We start from the raw sequence: 17,540 nt of genomic DNA, 5'->3' as shown, positions 1-17,540 counted from the left end.
TTTTATAAGAAAAGATGGAAGATAAAGAAGGAGTGTTAAAAAATATAAGGAATAACTTTAAAAGAAAGGTACTTTCTCTCAACTTGATCCTAACTTCCCGGATCAATCCCAACTTTTAATGAGTCAACCCCAACTTTGCTGTGTCAATCCTATTTTTGTTGTTTCGATCCGAATTTTGCCGATTTGGCCCTATTTAATTAATGTCAATTTTGGTTCATTTAACCATTTTTTTTACAGAGCCTCCCTTTTTCTTTCTTCTTTGATATTTTCTAGTGATAATCGGTGCCTCGGTGGCGATTCTTCTTTTTCCTTCCTCCTCCGCATCATTATCATCATCTTCTTCTTCTTCTTCCGAGTTGTAGTGATAATCGGTCGTGGTGTAGATGGAAAAGTAGAAAAGATTAGACAAGAAGAAGAGGGCATTTTGGTCTTTCTATCATATAAAGAGGATGCGATATCAAATAAAATGTCGTTTACCTATCATTTCAGAAATAAGACAATTTTTCCTAAACTCGACAAAAAATAGTTCTTCTGTTTTGGGGCTAGTGCTTACCCCTTTTCTGCACAAGAACTTCCAAAATTTAATTAAACAAGTGGGCTCCTCCTCCCCTCAAAAAACTAAAAAGAAAAGAAAGAAAGAAGAACAGAAGAAGCCTCTTCTGAGAGTTACGTGATTCTCCTAGTTATTTGCATGCGCCAAAATCTATCAATACGTATATGTGAAATGAAACCTTGAAGTCTAGACGCTTTAATATCGCTCATGTTTTGATAGCTACACCCCAATAGAAATTGATTAAAATTAGGCCTTGTTTGGATTGCAAGAAAAATATTGTGACGGAAATTTTTTTTATGGGATAATTTTTTTTTATTTCTACGATTTAGAGGGAGACCGTATTATGAGTTTTTATATGGTGCATGTATATTCTTCAAAACGTACTGTTTGGACCACACTATAGGATGATCCAAACCATCATGTGATGGGCCACAACGTAAATAAGTTGTGCCCAAAAAAATCATTTCTTGCACAAAAACATCTTGTCTTTTATTTTGTAAATAGCTGTCAAAGTTATGACAGTTCCCAAAAGCTAGCAGAGCTAATTTACGAAGGAAAAGACAAGCTAAGTTAGTGCAGTTATTAAAACAGGGTAGTGCAAATATCAGTAGTCTATCTTCGTGAATGTGCGTGCTTACAGATATTTGATTATTTCTTCTGGTTAAGTGACAGCAAAAAAAAAAAAAAAAACAGAGAGAATTGGGTAATGATGATGCCAAAATCCGGATCTGGGCGTCGGACGAGCGCTATCGGCAAAACCAGCAGCTTAGGTTAGTAGAGCTCTTATTCATGGGTGCCTGCACTCATAGAAAACAACGTTAGAAGGGCCTCGGAGTGGGGAATCGGGGGCACCCTCCGACACTCAAGTCAGGTATCAGTATCACAAATATCTAAGCAAGACTAATAGAGATAAACATGCTTATGGGGGGAAGAAGAGTCTCCTTTACCATTGAGCAAGGGGGTGCCTTTTATAGGCTTAGAGTTCTTACACCATGTTTTGGTGTATAAGCCATGTGTCCTTGTGCATGCCAAGTTTTTAGCATGTTTGCCACTTGTCGGTAGTGCTTGCCATGCATTAGCATGTATGCCATGTGTCTAAAGTAAAAGGGGAATTTATTTATTTTTCCCCCAACACTTGTCTTTATACTCTTCTTGATCATAATTAGATTCCTTTGGTATAAGGGTGACACGTGGCGGGCTCTAACGGTCCTACCGTATTTTCTCCCTATCATAATACCCCCTACTCCTAAATGGACCAAGGGAGTAAGTTCTTTTGTCCGGTCAAAGAATGTAGTGACGAGGGTATTAATGGGAATCTGGGAAGACGAAGGGGCATGCTGCTACATTCGACGGTTCTTTCTCGATGGGCCTTTTCTTTATCTAAGTGGAATAACCGTAGGGTGACCGGACCCTTGTCCTAAGGTCCGAGCCTTTTTTTTTTTTTTGCTCGACCGGTCTCTTTTTCCATCTAAGTGGAATGGTAGTAGTAAGGCCGGACCCTTTTGCTGGGTTCCGAGCATTTTCCCACTGTACTTGGCATTTTCCATCTGGTGGAATTGTAGTGGCCTTGCCGGACCCTTGTGCTGGGTTTTGAGCCTTTCCCACCGTACTTGGTATTTTCCATCTGGTGGAATTGTAGTGGCCTTGCCGGACCCTTGTGCTGGGTTCTGAGCCTTTCCCACCGTACTTGGTATTTTCCATCCGGTGGAATTGTAATGGTAATGCCGGGCCCATGTGCTGGGTTCCGAGCCTTTCCCGCCGTACTTGGTATTTTCCATCTGGTGGAATTGTAATGGCCTTGCCGGACCCTTGTGCTGGGTTCTGAGCCTTTCCCACCGTACTTGGTATTTTTCATCTGGTGGAATTGTAGTGGTAATGCCGGGCCCATGTGCTGGGTTCCGAGCCTTTCCCACTGTACTTGGTATTTTCCATCTGATGGAATTGTAGTGGCCTTGCCGGACCCTTGTGTTGGGTTCCGAGCCTTTCCCGCCGTACTTGGTATTTTACATCTGGTGGAATTGTAGTGGCCTTGCCGGACCCTTGTGCTGGGTTCTGAACCTTTTCCACCGTACTTGGTATTTTCCATCTGGTGGAATTGTAGTGGTAATGCCGGACCCTTGTGCTGGGTTTGTAATAACTCTTTGAACTTTCTTTATTTTTCCTCCTCCCTCTTTTTTGTTGTTGTGAGGACCTGGAAAGGAAGGCTCGCTTGCTTCCTGCATATTTTATGTTACACTGTAGAGGGTGGTTGAGCCCTTTTGCAGGTTTTTTCTTGATGGAATGTTATTGATTTCTAATTTCGTCGGCAAGAATACCTCTATTGCGCCCTCGCGGGGCGTCACTTCGGGGTATCTTGTTTGTGGAAGGGTCATCTTCCTCTCGAGTGATCAGCTCGGAGTTGATGGGCCCTGCCTACCCTTTTAAAAAGGACATGTCTTTTTTTCATGGGGAGCGTTTTAGGGTATTTTCGGGGGGATCAACCCAGATGTTACCTCTGGCCCACTCCCTGTTTTCTTTCGGTCCCGCAAACATCACGGGCCGGAAAGTGGAGATGCGCATAGCCTTCCTTTTTGCTGATAAAACTTTCGGAGGTTGTCCATGTTCCAGCTTCGAGGGACTGGGGTTCCGTTGATGTCGTGCCTCGTTATCTCCGACCGTATGAGGTGGGATCCGGGCTCCGTTGATGTCGTGCCTCGGTATCTCCGACCGCATAAGGTGGGATCCGGGTTCCGTTGATGTTGTGCCTCGGTATCTCCGACCGCATAAGGTGGGATCTGGGTTCCGTTGATGTTGTGCCTCGGTATCTCCGACCGCATAAGGTGGGATCCGGGTTCCGTTGATGTCATGCCTCGGTATCTCCGACCGTATAAGGTGGGATCTGGGCTCCATTGATGTGTGCCTTGGTATCTCCGACCATATAAGGTGAGATCATGGTTCTGTTGATGTCGTGCCTCGGTATCTCCGACCGCATAAGGTGGGATCCAGGTTCCGTTGATGTCGTGCCTCGGTATCTCCGACCGCATAAGGTGGGATCCGGGTTTCGTTGATGTCATGCCTCGGCATCTCCGACCGCATAAGGTGGGATCCGGGTTCCGTTGATGTCGTGCCTCGGTATCTCTGACCGCATAAGATGGGATCCGGGTTCCGTTGATGTCGTGCCTCGGAGGGGTCTTTTCGGCAATGCTTAGCCTCGGAGAGGGCTTTTGATCTCGGCCTAGGAATTTATAGCCCATCCTTGCCGGAACTTTTAAGCTTGTCCTAGAGGAAGAACTTCAACATAAATATTAATCGTGCAAATGGCATTTCAAAAGCAAACATAGAATTTTAACAAGATAAAACTGCAACCAAGATATTTTGAGGAGAACACAGCTCTACGCATGGTTTAGAAACCTCAATAGTGATCATTTACTTGGCGACTTGAAATACTCTGTTGTCTACTATGACTTTAACCGCCGATGGTTAGTATGTAGCATTTCCATATAAGCGCCCATTAAATAAATGGCCCGGATTTTTCAAGTCATTCAAATAACTCATAAGAATTTGAGTATTAATTATTATTTTCAGTGGTCTTTTTGGCGCTCTTTTCGATCATTTGTATGTGCAGTCAGAGATCTTATACGGTGGTGTAAGAATAATAACTAAGACCATCGGTTTTGCTTTTACCTTTCTTAGCCTATTTGTAAAAAATCCTAGACAATGGCTTCAGAGTTTTAAGACCTATCTTTTCTAATAAATGGTATTATATTAGACACTTTCCCACTCTTGCTTCTTTTCCAAAAGAATAAATAAAAGGTGCTTCGGCCCTCCTTCATCCCAATGTATGATAAGACAAGAGTCCTTATTTTTCCTCCTTTAACACGCAAAAGCAAAGAGACACAAACAAACAGAGAGAGTTTTAGAGATGACCTTTGGCGAAGTTTATCGGCCGATGGTTTTGGGTTGCCGGTGGAGAGAAATATCTCCGACGCATTGATTGTAGCCCCGTTCGTGTTCGGGTCAAACCCTCTGGGCTTGTGTTCACCTAATCTTCACGCCCACTATGTTGTCCTACGACTCGGTATCTTTGAGAAGTCCAACATCTACATCCGACTCAGTGTAGAGCACATAGATGGTGCAGGACGAGTCCGTATGCTTCAGGATCTCTACTTGGCGGAAGATCTGACAGCGGGCAGAGTTTTTGCCATCGCCATGAACAATTTTGATGTCGGAGGTGGAGGTGGCCGGTGACTATGAAGGTGGAAGGATGAGAGTGAAGGCCGGATTTGCGTGGGGCGGCCGTAGTAGATCCTTCTCCAAACCCTCTTCTCCCTTTTTCTACCTCAAAGAAAATCTCCCGCTTCCATTATGGGTTCTGTTACTCAACAAAACCATTGACACAACAGGGAAGGTCGTCGATCTGACTTGCCGGTTGAGTAAGGCGACGTGATCCTCTGATTTAGCTTCTTTGCCCGGATGATCCTCGGATTTTGGGTTGAACCTTGCTTCTTGCCCCCCTCAGGTGCGCTCTAATGCCATGCTCAGATTTTTTTTTCTTTCGGGTCCCACGGATGGTCCCAATCTGATGATGCCAAAATCCAGATCTGGGCGTCGGACGAGCGCTATCGGCAAAACCAGCAGCTTAGGTTGGTAGAGCTCTTATTCATGGGTGCCTGCGCTCATAGAAAACAACGTTAGAAGGGCCCCGGAGTGGGGACTCGGGGGCACCCTCCGACGCTCAAGTCAGGTATCGGTATCACAGATATCTAAGCAAGACTAATAGAGATAAACATGCTTATGGGGGGGAGAAGAGTCTCCTTTACCATTGAGCAGGGGGGTGCCTTTTATAGGGTTAGAGTTCTTACACCATGTTTTGGTGTATAAGCCATGTGTCCTTGTGCATGCCAAGTTTTTAGCATGTTTGCCACTTGTCGGTAGTGCTTGCCATGCATTAGCATGTATGCCATGTGTCTAAAGTAAAAAGGGAATTTATTTATTTTTCCCCCAACACTTGTCTTTATACTCTTCTTGATCATAATTAGATTCCTTTGGTATAAGGGTGACATGTGGCGGGCTCTAACGGTCCTACCGTATTTTCTCCCTATCAGGTAATTTTCCTCATTAAATCTCTGTCATGTTGGTGTTTTCTACCAGTCCCTTTCATGCCTTCAAGTGTCTATCTTCCTATTTCTTTATAATGAGATGCTGCTAAGAACCAAGATAGAGCAGAAATCCGTGAACAATGGCTTCATGGGAGAGATTACAAGGTACCCTTTTCTTGATTTTTGATATTCTTCATAATTCAATTGTTTTTTCAAGTTTTACGTCGATGTTTTTTCTTTCTTTGTTTCTTATTTGTTGGTCTGTATGGAATGTTTTGTGCTTTTGTTATGTTGTTTTTCTATGTCATTTGATGTCTGTTGTATACTTGTATGATACCTTTTTTTTGGTTTTGAATGGAGTAATTCTTTGTTGGTTTCTATTCTTGTACTTGGTTTGTTAGAGGGATTTGTTTTTTTCTTCATTCTTTTCTACTTTTGATCTAAATATGAGCCTTTGAGCTTCTCTGTTATTCTTTTTTGAATATTATCATTCTACTTGGGTTCATTTTCTTGATTTTATGTGAAGGGATTTTATTGTTTATACCATGTCTCTATTTTGCCTTCTTTTCTAAAAAAGAAAACCTGTTTGTTTATGTCACATAGAAGTTTTCATTTAGCTTTGAAGGTTTCTTTTCTCTTTCCTGAAATGATATGCTAATAGCAAAGAATTTGAACAAGCCTAAGAAATTAAAAAGCCTAAGGAAACAAGAAGAGAGAAGTTCTTTTTCTGTACTTTCTCGGTTGAGTAAGAACTTGTGCACATTGATCTACTTATAGAGCTTTACAATACATTTAAAAGAATAAGAATAAAAAAATCAACTGAAGGTCTTCCTTGTAATGCAACATCTTGCCTTGATTTGCAAGATTGATATTAACATTTATAGCTTGCCTTGATTTGCATAATTCAACATCTTGCCTTGATTTGCTTGATTAATAGCTTAAGCTACTGTAATTGGTTATTTCACAAATAGTATAAAAATACTATTTGTGAAACAACCAATTAGTTTAAAAGCTTAAGCTATTAATTGCGCAAATCAAGGCAAGATGTTTCTAAAATGGTAGCATATTGATTTTTGGCTTCTGAATTTTTCTGTTTCTTTTTATGGAGTTGTAGGGGGATTTCCATGGATTTGTGAGAGGGAATATGAGTTGCGATCATCATGCCTTCAAAGAAGTGCCATAGATTGTTTGAATCTCCTGTTCGTTTTCACTTTCATTTGGGTTTTTCTTGTGGGTTCCATTAGAAAACATCATATTGACCGAAACAGAAGTAAGGATTGGGTGAGTGTGGCTGTTTCCATATGTTGTGGTGTTACCAGCATTGCTTATGTTAGTGCTGGTTTATGGGCCTTTTTAAAGAGAAATGATGGATTTAGAACTTGGAATTTGGTGGGTTATCTTGTTAGGGGACTGGTTTGGATGGTCCTAGCAATTTCATTGAATGTTCAAAGGGCCAAATGGGACAGAATTCTGAATTTGGTTTGGTGGGTCTCTTTCTCTGTTCTGGTTTCAGCAATGAATGTAGAAATTTTAGTAAAAACGGGTGCTCTTCGAGTCCTCGATATGTCATCATGGGCTGTGAACTTCTTGCTTCTCCTTTGCGCTTTCAGACTCTCCAGACATCTAATTTCCCAAAATAACCCAAAAGAGACGTTATCTCAACCTTTACTGACCGAAAAAGAAGGAATAAAGAAGGAATTACGCAAGGCCAGTTTTATTAGTCGCTTGATATTTTCTTGGATTAATCCTTTACTAAAATTAGGCTACTCCAAACCCTTAGTCCTTGAAGATATCCCTCACTTAGAACCACAAGATAGCGCGCATTTAGCTTACCAAGCATTTGCTCATGAATGGGACATTCAAAGAAAGCAAAGATCAAATGGTAAGAACTTGATTCTCCGAGCTTTAGCCAAGTGTTACATGAAGGAAATGATTGTCGTGGGATTTTATGCGTTTCTTCGGACAGTCTCTGTTGTAGCTTCCCCACTTTTACTCTACTCTTTCGTGCAGTACTCTGCCCGTGAGGAGGAAAATTTGTATGAAGGTCTATTGCTCGTAGGATGCTTGGTTGTTGTCAAAATTGTTGAATCTTTGTCCCAAAGGCATTGGTATTTTGGTGCGCGGAGATTTGGTATGAGGATGAGATCAGCCATCATGGCTGCCGCGTATCAAAAACTGCTTAAGCTTTCGAGTTTGGGTAGGAAAAACCATTCGACGGGGGAAATTGTGAATTACATAGCAGTAGATGCCTACCGTCTAGGAGAATTCCCTTGGTGGTTTCACACATTATGGACTCTTCCACTACAATTGGCTTTTGCCATTGGCTTACTCTTTAAAACTTTAGGTTTGGGGGCTCTTCCCGGTTTAGTTCCAATCATCATATGTGGTTTTCTGAATTTCCCATTTGCTAAAATTTTGCAGAAGTCTCAAACACGTCTCATGGATGCCCAAGATGAAAGGCTCAGAGCCACTTCTGAGGTGTTAAATAGTATGAAGATAATCAAGCTACAAGCATGGGAAGAAAAATTCAAGAATTTGATTGAGTCTCTAAGAGATATTGAATTCAAATGGTTGGCGGAATTACAAATCAAAAAGTCCTATGGTACTGTGTTGTATTGGATGTCTCCCATGTTAATTTCCTCTGTGGTTTTTGCGGGTTGCACTATTTTGAGAAGTGCACCGTTGAATGCTAGCACCATTTTCACAGTTCTTGCGACTTTGCGGGTTATGTCAGAGCCAGTGAGAATGTTGCCTGAAGCTCTGACTATGATGATCCAGGTAAAGGTCTCACTGGACCGTCTTGATGGTTTTCTTCTAGATGATGAGCTAAAAGAAGAGGATGTGAAGAGGCACCCCTTACAAAGTTCAAATGCCATTGTTAGGATGCACTCAGGAACGTTTAGTTGGGAACCTAATGCGACTTTTCCAACATTGAAAGATATAGATCTTGAAATAATCAAAGGTCAGAAAGTTGCCATCTGTGGACCAGTTGGTGCTGGGAAATCATCACTTTTGTGTGCCCTACTTGGTGAAATACCAAAAATCTCAGGATCAGTGAGTTTTCAAACAGTTTTGAATACTTTTTTGTTGCCTTAATTAATTATTCTAAGTGATTGATGTTAGTTTCTTGTTGTGTTTAGGTAGATGTCTTTGGGTCCATAGCCTATGTGTCCCAAACAGCTTGGATCCAAAGCGGAACGGTTCGAGATAATATTCTCTATGGAAAGCCAATGAACAAGACCAGATATGATATGGCCATAAAAGTATGTGCTCTGGATAAGGACATTGATAATTTTGACCATGGGGACCTTATGGAGATCGGTCAGAGAGGGCTCAACATGAGTGGAGGGCAGAAACAAAGGATTCAACTTGCAAGAGCTGTCTATAGTGATGCTGATTTATATCTTCTTGATGACCCTTTTAGCGCGGTAGATGCACATACGGCTGCGACCCTTTTTAAAGTAGGTAAAAATGTTAAAATTCTTCAGAAAATTGGACACATTCATATACATACCTAAATACATAGATGCATTCATTCATTTATACTGATTAAGCTTAAGCTTTTGAAGTAAGTGGTTGTTTCACATGGTCTCAAAGCTATTGCCTCATGCAGGTCCTGGGTTCAAAACCCAACAACTCCTTGATATTAAAAATCCACGTGTACGGCCAACCCAAAAGAGGGGCCACATGTGCCCACGTGTATGGCCAATCTAAAATAACAGGGGCCACACGCGAGGGGGAGTGTTGAAGTATAAATAATTAAATAACACCAATTCTAACAGCTAAAGCTTTTGGACTAATTGGTTCTTTCACAGCATGCAAATACACATACAAATATTTTCTTCTCTTGTTTACTGAATGTGACTAAAACAATTGCAGGATTGTGTCATGGGTGCTTTAAAAAAGAAAGCTGTCATTCTTGTGACTCATCAGGTTGAGTTTCTTGCGGAAGCTGATAGAATTCTGGTAATGAGGCTTACTGGAAGTAATCAAATTTTCCTAGAAAATATGTTAGTCGATTAATCAAATTTTCCTGGAAAATATGTTAGTCAATCCTTGGCATAGATTGAGATCAGGTGCTTACTTGTTCAGGTTATGGACAATGGACTAGTAACTCAATCGGGAAGCTATGAGGAGATTCTGAAGGATGGGACAGCATTTGAACAGCTTGTGAATGCTCACCAAGATGCAATGACAGCCATCGATCGTGAGAGCGATGATCAAGCAGATGAAACTCGACAAGTTGACAGGGATCAAGTGGAACCCACAAAAGAAAAAAATCAGGGAGATATTTCAATCAAGGGTCTACCAACAATCCAGCTAACAGAAGAAGAAGAAATAAATACAGGAAATGTCGGATTAAAACCATACATCGATTATGTTTCTGTTTCAAAGGGATCCCTTCTTTTTGCCTCAGCAGTATCTTTTCAATTTGTTTTCATCATTCTTCAAACTTTGTCATCATATTGGGTGGCAAGGGCTGTTCAAATTCCTCACATGAGCAGTGGTATTTTGGTCGGAGTTTACACAGGAATTTCAACTCTCAGTTGTGTATTTGTACATCTAAGGACCTGGTTTGCAGCCCATCTAGGACTGAAGGCTTCTAAAGCTTTCTTTTCTGGTTTAACAAATTCGGTGTTCAACGCTCCAATGCTATTTTTTGACTCTACGCCAGTAGGGAGGATTTTGACACGGGTAAGATTTCTTACTGCGATTTTATCAGTAGACCATCCACCTAAGTTCTTCAACCTTGAGGCCAGAGGTTCAATCCCAGCTTACCTCCCAAAAAGCATATGATACCCTAATAATTATTAAAGGGGTGTTCAACGCTCCAATGCTATTTTTTTACTCTACCCCTGTAGGGAGGATTTTGACACAGGTAAGATTTCTTACTGCGATTTTATCAGTAAACCATCCACCTAAGTTCTTCAACCTTGAGGCCAGTGGTTCGATCCCAGCTTACCTCCCAAAAAACCATATGATACCCAAATAATTATTAAAGGCTTAAGTACTTGTGTAGTGACAGATTGTGAAGTGATGGACCTTATTTATTACAATAGCTGATAGAAAGTGTTACCTAAATCACCCTCATCTGTATCGGGGATTTAGATAAGTGCTATGTTTTGTCTGAACTAGTTGCATCTAAATTCATACCCATATCCCTGTCTGTAAAGTTATCTGGGCATCATAAATTTGTCTTGGTTATTCATGATACACTCTTATTTGGATCCATATTCATATCTGCATTGTTATCTGTGCATCATAAAATTGTCTTGGTTATTTACAATACAAAGTTACAAACTTATTTTGAGGTTGGTGTCATGCAGGCATCTTCAGATATGACTGTATTGGATTTTGACATATGTTATTCCATGACTTTTGCAATGACCGCGGCAATTGAGATGGCAACAGCCATAGTGGTTTTGGCAGTGGTGACATGGGAAGTTCTAATTGTGGCTATTCCCATTTTGTTAGCTACAAGATATGTGGAGGTGAATCTTGACACTGAATTTTACTTTTCAAGCTCTACCTGTCTTTGATCGTTGGATATAAGAGAATCTTGTAGTTCATCTTACCTATTCTTAATTTATTTTATTAAAAGGGGTACTATATAGCCTCTGCAAGGGAGCTAACAAGGATTAACGGGACGACCAAGGCTCCTCTTATGAACGACACGGCAGAGACATCACTCGGTGTGGTGACAATAAGAGCTTTTTCTATGATGGAGAGGTTCATCCAAAACAACTTAAAACTCATAGACACGGATGCAAGTCTTTTCTATTATACAAATGCTTCTATGGAATGGGTACTTCTACGAGTTGAATTGCTCCAAAATCTGACCATATTCACCTCCACTCTTCTCCTTGTTTTGCTTCCTCAGGGTACTATAGATCCAGGTATGTGATCGGCATTTCTTTTATATCCGTTATTGAAAAATCCCACATCGGAAAGGGAGAGAAAGTGACTGGGCTATATATGTAGACCTCTCTCTCCATAAGGGACGGAGCCAGGGGGAGAGGGGGGCGATTTTTGCCTAAATTTTTTCCTATGAATTAGCATATGGCACAGACGTTAAATATCAGCTTTAAAGAAGCCAAATTTTTTTTCCTTCTACAAACGAAAGTTGGGCTTTAAGAGTGCATTGCAGATTTGTGATTGTAGAGAATATCTTTTTGATAGAAAGGGTTTTTGTTCTTTCCACATATATTGTCCAGAGCAGTTTTGAGATTTAAAGAGGGACGTTACAATATTTTGTAACTAAAACTAGGAAATTGCCCTCTCCATGGTGATAATTTTGGGATTTAAAAAGGGACATGAGTGAACATGTATATGAAATCAAGACCATTGATCTTGTAAAACATCATCGGGTGACTCACATGGTCTTAGCACCATCCTAAATGAATACCCAACAAGGTGTAATACAAGTCATTATAAAAGTAAGAGTTAACTTTTTAGTGGAAAAGCCTTGTTGGTTTTTCTGATTTTGAATCTAAAACTGATTATTGTCCTCTGTTTTGGAATTTTTTTTTTTTTTTTTTGCACTTTATGCATAGCATGGGTGGGGCCCACCATTTTACACATGTTTTGATGGGTGAGGCCTACCATTTTAATTCATGTTTTGATGCTGTGCATGCATCCCACTATCTCCACCCAAGCCATTGCATAAGCTGGGTCCCACCATTTTACAGCTATGGAGCAGGGCCCGCCATTTACACATGATGTTTTGATTTGGTGGGGCCCAGTATTTTCACCTCATGTTTGGGTAATGATACATTCGCCCCTTTTTTTGTTACTTGGGACAGCCATCTCTAGTGGATTAGTGTAGCATAAATACACTAGAGGCGGTTGTCCCAAGTAAAAAATGGGGCGGATATATCACTTTGCCTCATGTTTTGATGGGGGTGGGGCCTATAATTTTATGGGCTACGAATGCTTAGTTACTCAAATCTTATGACTTGTGAGAGCTTCGAAATTAATTTGGAAGACAATGAAGTGAGCAAATTTTTTGTGAGCAGAAAAAATAAATATAAGTAATTTTTAAATTGAAAGTAATTTGAATTAAAATTTGTGTACTTTTTTTTTTCCTTTAAGATAATTTATTGATTATTATATAACAACTATTTTTTGCCCCCCGTGGGGCAAATTCCTGGCTCCGCCCTTGCTCTCCATGTGTGATGCATTTTAAAACCTGGGCGGGTTGAGATCTAGAACCAGACAATGTCTACATAATGGGTCGAGGAATGACAGAATGGTACCAAAGCCGTACCTCCCGCAGTACGATGTGCCAGCAAGGACACTGGGCCCTAAGGCTACGAGGGATGGATTGTAGAACCCCATATCGGAAAGGGAGAGAAAGTGACTGGGCTATATATGTAGACCTCTCTCTCCATGTGTAGGTGCGTTTTAAAACAGGGCGGGTTGAGATCTAGAACCGGACAATATCTACACAGTGGCGTCGGGGCGTGACAGTTATACTTCATTTTGGACCATAATGTCTAACTTCTTTGAGGGATAAATTTTTTCAGGATTTGTGGGGCTTGCTCTTTCTTATGCACTAAATATGACATCTACCCAAGTGTTTCTAACGCGATGGTACAGTAACTTAGCCAACCATATCATATCAGTTGAACGGTTAAAACAATATATGCATATTCCATCAGAGCCTCCAGCTATTGTTGATCACAGTAGGCCACCCCTTTCATGGCCCTTTGAAGGGAGAATAGATTTGCAGGATCTTAAGGTAAGGTTGCAAGGCTGAAGAGTGCCTTCACGAAGTCTCAATATTCATAGTTCTTATTTAGTCAATGTAAAAATCTTGAATTTTCATGATGTCTCCTTATTTGGTTATTTCCAGATAAGATATCGTCTGAATGCTCCTCTTGTTCTGAAGGGAATCACATGCACTTTTATAGCAGGGAGTAGAATAGGGGTGGTTGGGAGAACAGGAAGTGGAAAAACAACACTTATAAGTGCTTTATTCCGACTTGTCGAACCTGACAGTGGGAGAGTTTTTATAGATGGATTGGATATTTGCTCCATTGGTCTGAGGGATCTGAGAATGAAGCTCAGCATAATTCCTCAAGATCCTTCTCTTTTCCGAGGCAGTATTCGCACTAACATGGACCCGTTAGGCCTTTACTCTGACCATGCGATATGGGAGGTAAGCAAGTTTGTTCTTATTTTCTTAGAAAATTCTTATTATCTCGTATATGTTCCTTAATTAATTACGATTTATTTCTCCCTTTCTATATCCTTTGTACTTGGAAGGGTTTAGTCTGTGAGTCTTGAATTTATGTAGTCCCCCTAGAGAGTTAAACATCACCATCTGATTGATGAGATTTAGAGTTCTTTTCCAGTTTGTTTATCTTAACACTTACCTTAAGAAAATCCGAGTTGGTTTCTCTGTGATCTTTCCCAATGTTTCTTTCCACCATTGCATGAACCAAGTTTAAAAGCATAAAAGAATTGAACCTATGTAAATTGCATAAAGAAAAACCAGAACACCCATTATTCTATCCATTGACAGCTGATTCATTGGAACAACTGCTCATTAATCTTGGAAGCAATTTATTTAATAACTGAGATTTCTTGGATTGTATAGATAGGTTATCATATGTTTATTTTTACTCTTTTGTGCTTAAATACTTGGAATTCTAAGATGTAATGCACTTTAGAGGAGTTTGTGTTCTGATCTTATCTAGTTCCCTTCATGCAGTGCCCATTTATTCCTTCATCACTTTTGTCAACATGGAATTCTAAGATGTAATGGACTTTAGAGGAGTTTGTGTTCTGATCTTATCTAGTTCCCTTCATGTAGTGACCATTTATTCCTTCATCACTTTTGTCCACATAATTAATTTTTTCTTATTGTTCAGTTATTTACAGTGGCCACTTTGATCTCGGTTACGCTCTCTGACTTACTGTCATGTTACTCATTTCAGGCTTTAGAGAAGTGCCAATTAGCGACTAGAGTTCGTAGCTTGCCAAGTCTTCTCGATTCATCTGGTAAGTTGATTTCAACAGCCATTAACAAAATGAATATCCTAAGGTGGGTATCTAAAATAAATTCTTTGTTCTTATTCGTTCCCATCAACAGTGAGCGACGAAGGTGGGAACTGGAGTGTCGGGCAGCGCCAACTATTCTGCCTTGGACGTGTACTTCTCAAGAGAAATAGAATCCTGGTTCTCGATGAAGCAACTGCATCCATCGACTCTGCAACAGATGCTGTCATTCAGAGGATTATCAGACAGGAATTCTCTAACTGCACAGTGATAACTGTAGCTCACAGAGTTCCCACAGTTATAGACAGTGATATGGTCATGGTTCTTTCTTATGGTACGACACCCTTCTGAAGATTTTTCACTAAGGTTCTGTTTCTTTCGACGTAAAATAGGTGTAGAACAAATTTTATGCCGATTTTTATTTATACAAATGGGTGTAAATTTTGTTCTACGCCCATTTTTACCTCGAAAGAAACAGAGCCTAAAAGATGTCTCATTTGACAGAGGATCTGTTTGAGCTAGTTATTTCAAATGATGGATTTTCATTGGCTGTGTTTTGCAGGGGAGCTTGTTGAATATGATAAGCCGTCAATTCTTATGGAAACCAACTCCTCCTTCTCTAAGCTTGTAGCTGAATACTGGTCCAACTCCAGAAGGAACTCTATGTAGAATCTCGGGAATTACCAGTGAGAGGGAATAAAAATAAACTGGGTTTCCTTCTATGAACAGTCACCACCGACTTTACTTATTAGATAGAGTTTTTCTTATTTAGGACTTCTTTTAGATAAGTTATAAGAGTTTGTAGTTAGCATGATAAGTAGGGTTGATTTTATCCATATCTTGGCTGCTGTTAACAAGTCAAACAATCTACTTGATGTATTTATATTAGTGGATCGTGTGGAATAAAAGTAGAGTGCATTCACATTTCAACAATATCTCCATTCTCACGGTTTCCTATGTGTGCTTTTACGTTTTGCAATTTGTTTTGTCTCCCAAGTTTTGCAAAGCAGTTTCTTTACTTTCCTCATGTAAAATTCCAATAATCTCTCTCTTTCTTCTAAGATTACCAAAGAGGTTCACAAGTGGTATTAGAGCAAGGTGGTCGAGCGGAATACTTGTTTGTTCTTTGGTTTGCTTCGAGGTGAATCGATGTGTGAATACCGGTATGCTCTTTGGTTTGATTCGAGGTAATATCGAGGTTGGAAGAACAAGGAGATGGAGGAAAACGTTGGTATGTTGGCAGGGATCGAAAAGCTCAACAATACCAAGTACATCTAGTGGAAGTCGTGCTTGGAGTTGTACCTTCAAGTTCAGGAACTATGAGAGACAGTGAATGGCAAGGACATCGAGGGAGTGGATGCACTGCAAAAGTGGAAGATTCATGCCGGAAAATCTTTGTACGTATTGAAAGCGTCAATACAGAAGGAGTTGGTGATCTTATTAGAAATGCTTCAACTCCGAAAGAAGTGTGGGAGGCACCCTCTCTCTTTTTACTAGCGAATGATACACGGTTGCAGATGTTGGAGAACGGGATCAGTTCAATAATACAAGGTACTTTATTTGTCTCTGCTTATTTTATAAAAATAAAGAACTTGTGTAATGAGATCTCTCAGTTAGATGGGGAATCTAAGATTAGTGAAAGACAGATGCAGATTCATTATCCGCGGCTCAAGACCTGAGTTTAGCGGTTTTATCACCGCTATACATGGTTGGCCAATGCAACCATCTCTCTTGGAATCGGAGAATCTTATGATTAATCAAGAAATGTTGGCAAAGCTAATGGTTGGATTTTTTGTGAAATAGAGTGATGAAGTGCTTGCGGTAACTACCATGCGGAAGTGGCAGAAAAGTAAGAAATCGAAGGATTGTTATTGGAAAGGTGATCAGGCTAAACATAATGATAAATCACATGAAAAATGTGATTTTTATTGTTATCACTGTGGTAAGCCGGGTTATATTAAAGAAATTGTCAGGTTAAGATCGAGACTGATTATGGAACTATTGTCATCGAATCCAAGGACAAGAATGACAATGTGAAGTGGTAAGACAAGAGACTACTACGGAATATGACTTTGAAAGGGGGTTTCCTCTGCACTGAGTGTTGCAGAATCCCCTATTGCAAAGAGTCATGAGTCCGAAACAAATTTGGTTTGTGATCAAGAAACACTTATAGTACAATATAATGTCTTAGAAGATTGTAAGGTGGAGGAGCCGACTTCCTTTGAAGAGGTAAGAGACATCAAGGAGTTGAGTACTTTTCTCTCCATCAAAGAAAAAGATAATGATTTGTGTGAAGTAACTCTTACAACTATAGAGATTGTGGATATCGGTAGTTTAGAAGACATAAGCAATGGTGACCGAAGAGTTGATTTGGGATATTTGAATCATGTGATAGCCATTCCGTTTGATAGTGACTCTAGTGGGCGTGATGTCAAATTAGAAAAAGCTCAAGAGGAGGTGATGCCCATAGAAGAAAACTAAAAGCCTACAGATGTGATGTATGTAGCGACATCAGTTGAAGAAGTCGATAATTATCGTACCGACATCTTTTGAAGAAGTCCAAGCTGTTCCTGAATTGAAGGGAGCATTGGAATAGGAGATTCTAATCTTGCTAGTTCCACTACTTGGTGGAGTGTCATCTATTTCCTGTCAATGGGGACACAAGATAAAGACGGAAGCGGATGGATCAGTAGAGCGGTTCAAGGCGAGACTTGTTTCTCAAGAATTCTTACAGAAGTACGGGTGTGATTATGAGAAGACATTTAGTCTAGTAGCCTAAGTTACAAAGGTTCATGTCTTCGTAGCCCTTGTTGTTTTCGAAGGGCTAAACTACAAGAAGTTTACGAAGTTTCAAAGGGAACTTAGCGTGACTAGTGGAGTCAACGCTGAGGGGATGCTCGAGTCAC

General features: G+C 40.3%; 1 protein-coding gene across 2 annotated transcripts; it reads left to right on the top strand.

Annotated features, from left to right (window-relative positions):
* Positions 1-5,642: 5,642 nt before the first annotated feature.
* Positions 5,643-15,569, top strand: ABCC8 (multidrug resistance-associated protein 6). Of its 2 annotated transcripts, none has more exons than XM_077361119.1 (12): positions 5,643-5,796; positions 6,746-8,685; positions 8,772-9,092; positions 9,511-9,597; positions 9,724-10,326; positions 10,959-11,123; positions 11,234-11,528; positions 13,158-13,372; positions 13,523-13,792; positions 14,574-14,637; positions 14,729-14,968; positions 15,197-15,569. In XM_077361119.1, the coding sequence occupies exons 1-12, from the start codon at positions 5,772-5,774 to the stop codon at positions 15,301-15,303; spliced, it is 4,332 nt and encodes a 1,443-aa protein (XP_077217234.1). In that variant the 5' UTR covers positions 5,643-5,771; the 3' UTR covers positions 15,304-15,569. The 2 variants fall into 2 exon arrangements, with proteins under 2 accessions (XP_077217234.1, XP_077217231.1); XM_077361116.1 differs by having other exon boundaries at positions 13,487-13,792.
* The last annotated feature ends 1,971 nt before the right edge of the window (positions 15,570-17,540 follow it).

Source organism: Tasmannia lanceolata, unplaced genomic scaffold (assembly GCF_043159265.1).
Source record: "Tasmannia lanceolata isolate RefF3 unplaced genomic scaffold, GAP_Taslan_0.1 ptg000003l, whole genome shotgun sequence".
Lineage (NCBI taxonomy): Eukaryota > Viridiplantae > Streptophyta > Magnoliopsida > Canellales > Winteraceae > Tasmannia > Tasmannia lanceolata.
Note: the sequence above shows the minus strand (reverse complement) of the source record. Positions and strands in the feature narration are given on the sequence as shown.

Excerpts from the sequence above, each read along its gene's own strand:
- ABCC8 (XM_077361116.1), top strand. The coding sequence starts at position 5,772 with ATGGCTTCATGGGAGAGATTACAAG. Across the intron at positions 5,797-6,745 it reads TTCATGGGAGAGATTACAAG|GGGGATTTCCATGGATTTGT; the intron begins GTACCCTTTTCT and ends ATGGAGTTGTAG. Across the intron at positions 9,598-9,723 it reads CGGAAGCTGATAGAATTCTG|GTTATGGACAATGGACTAGT; the intron begins GTAATGAGGCTT and ends TTACTTGTTCAG.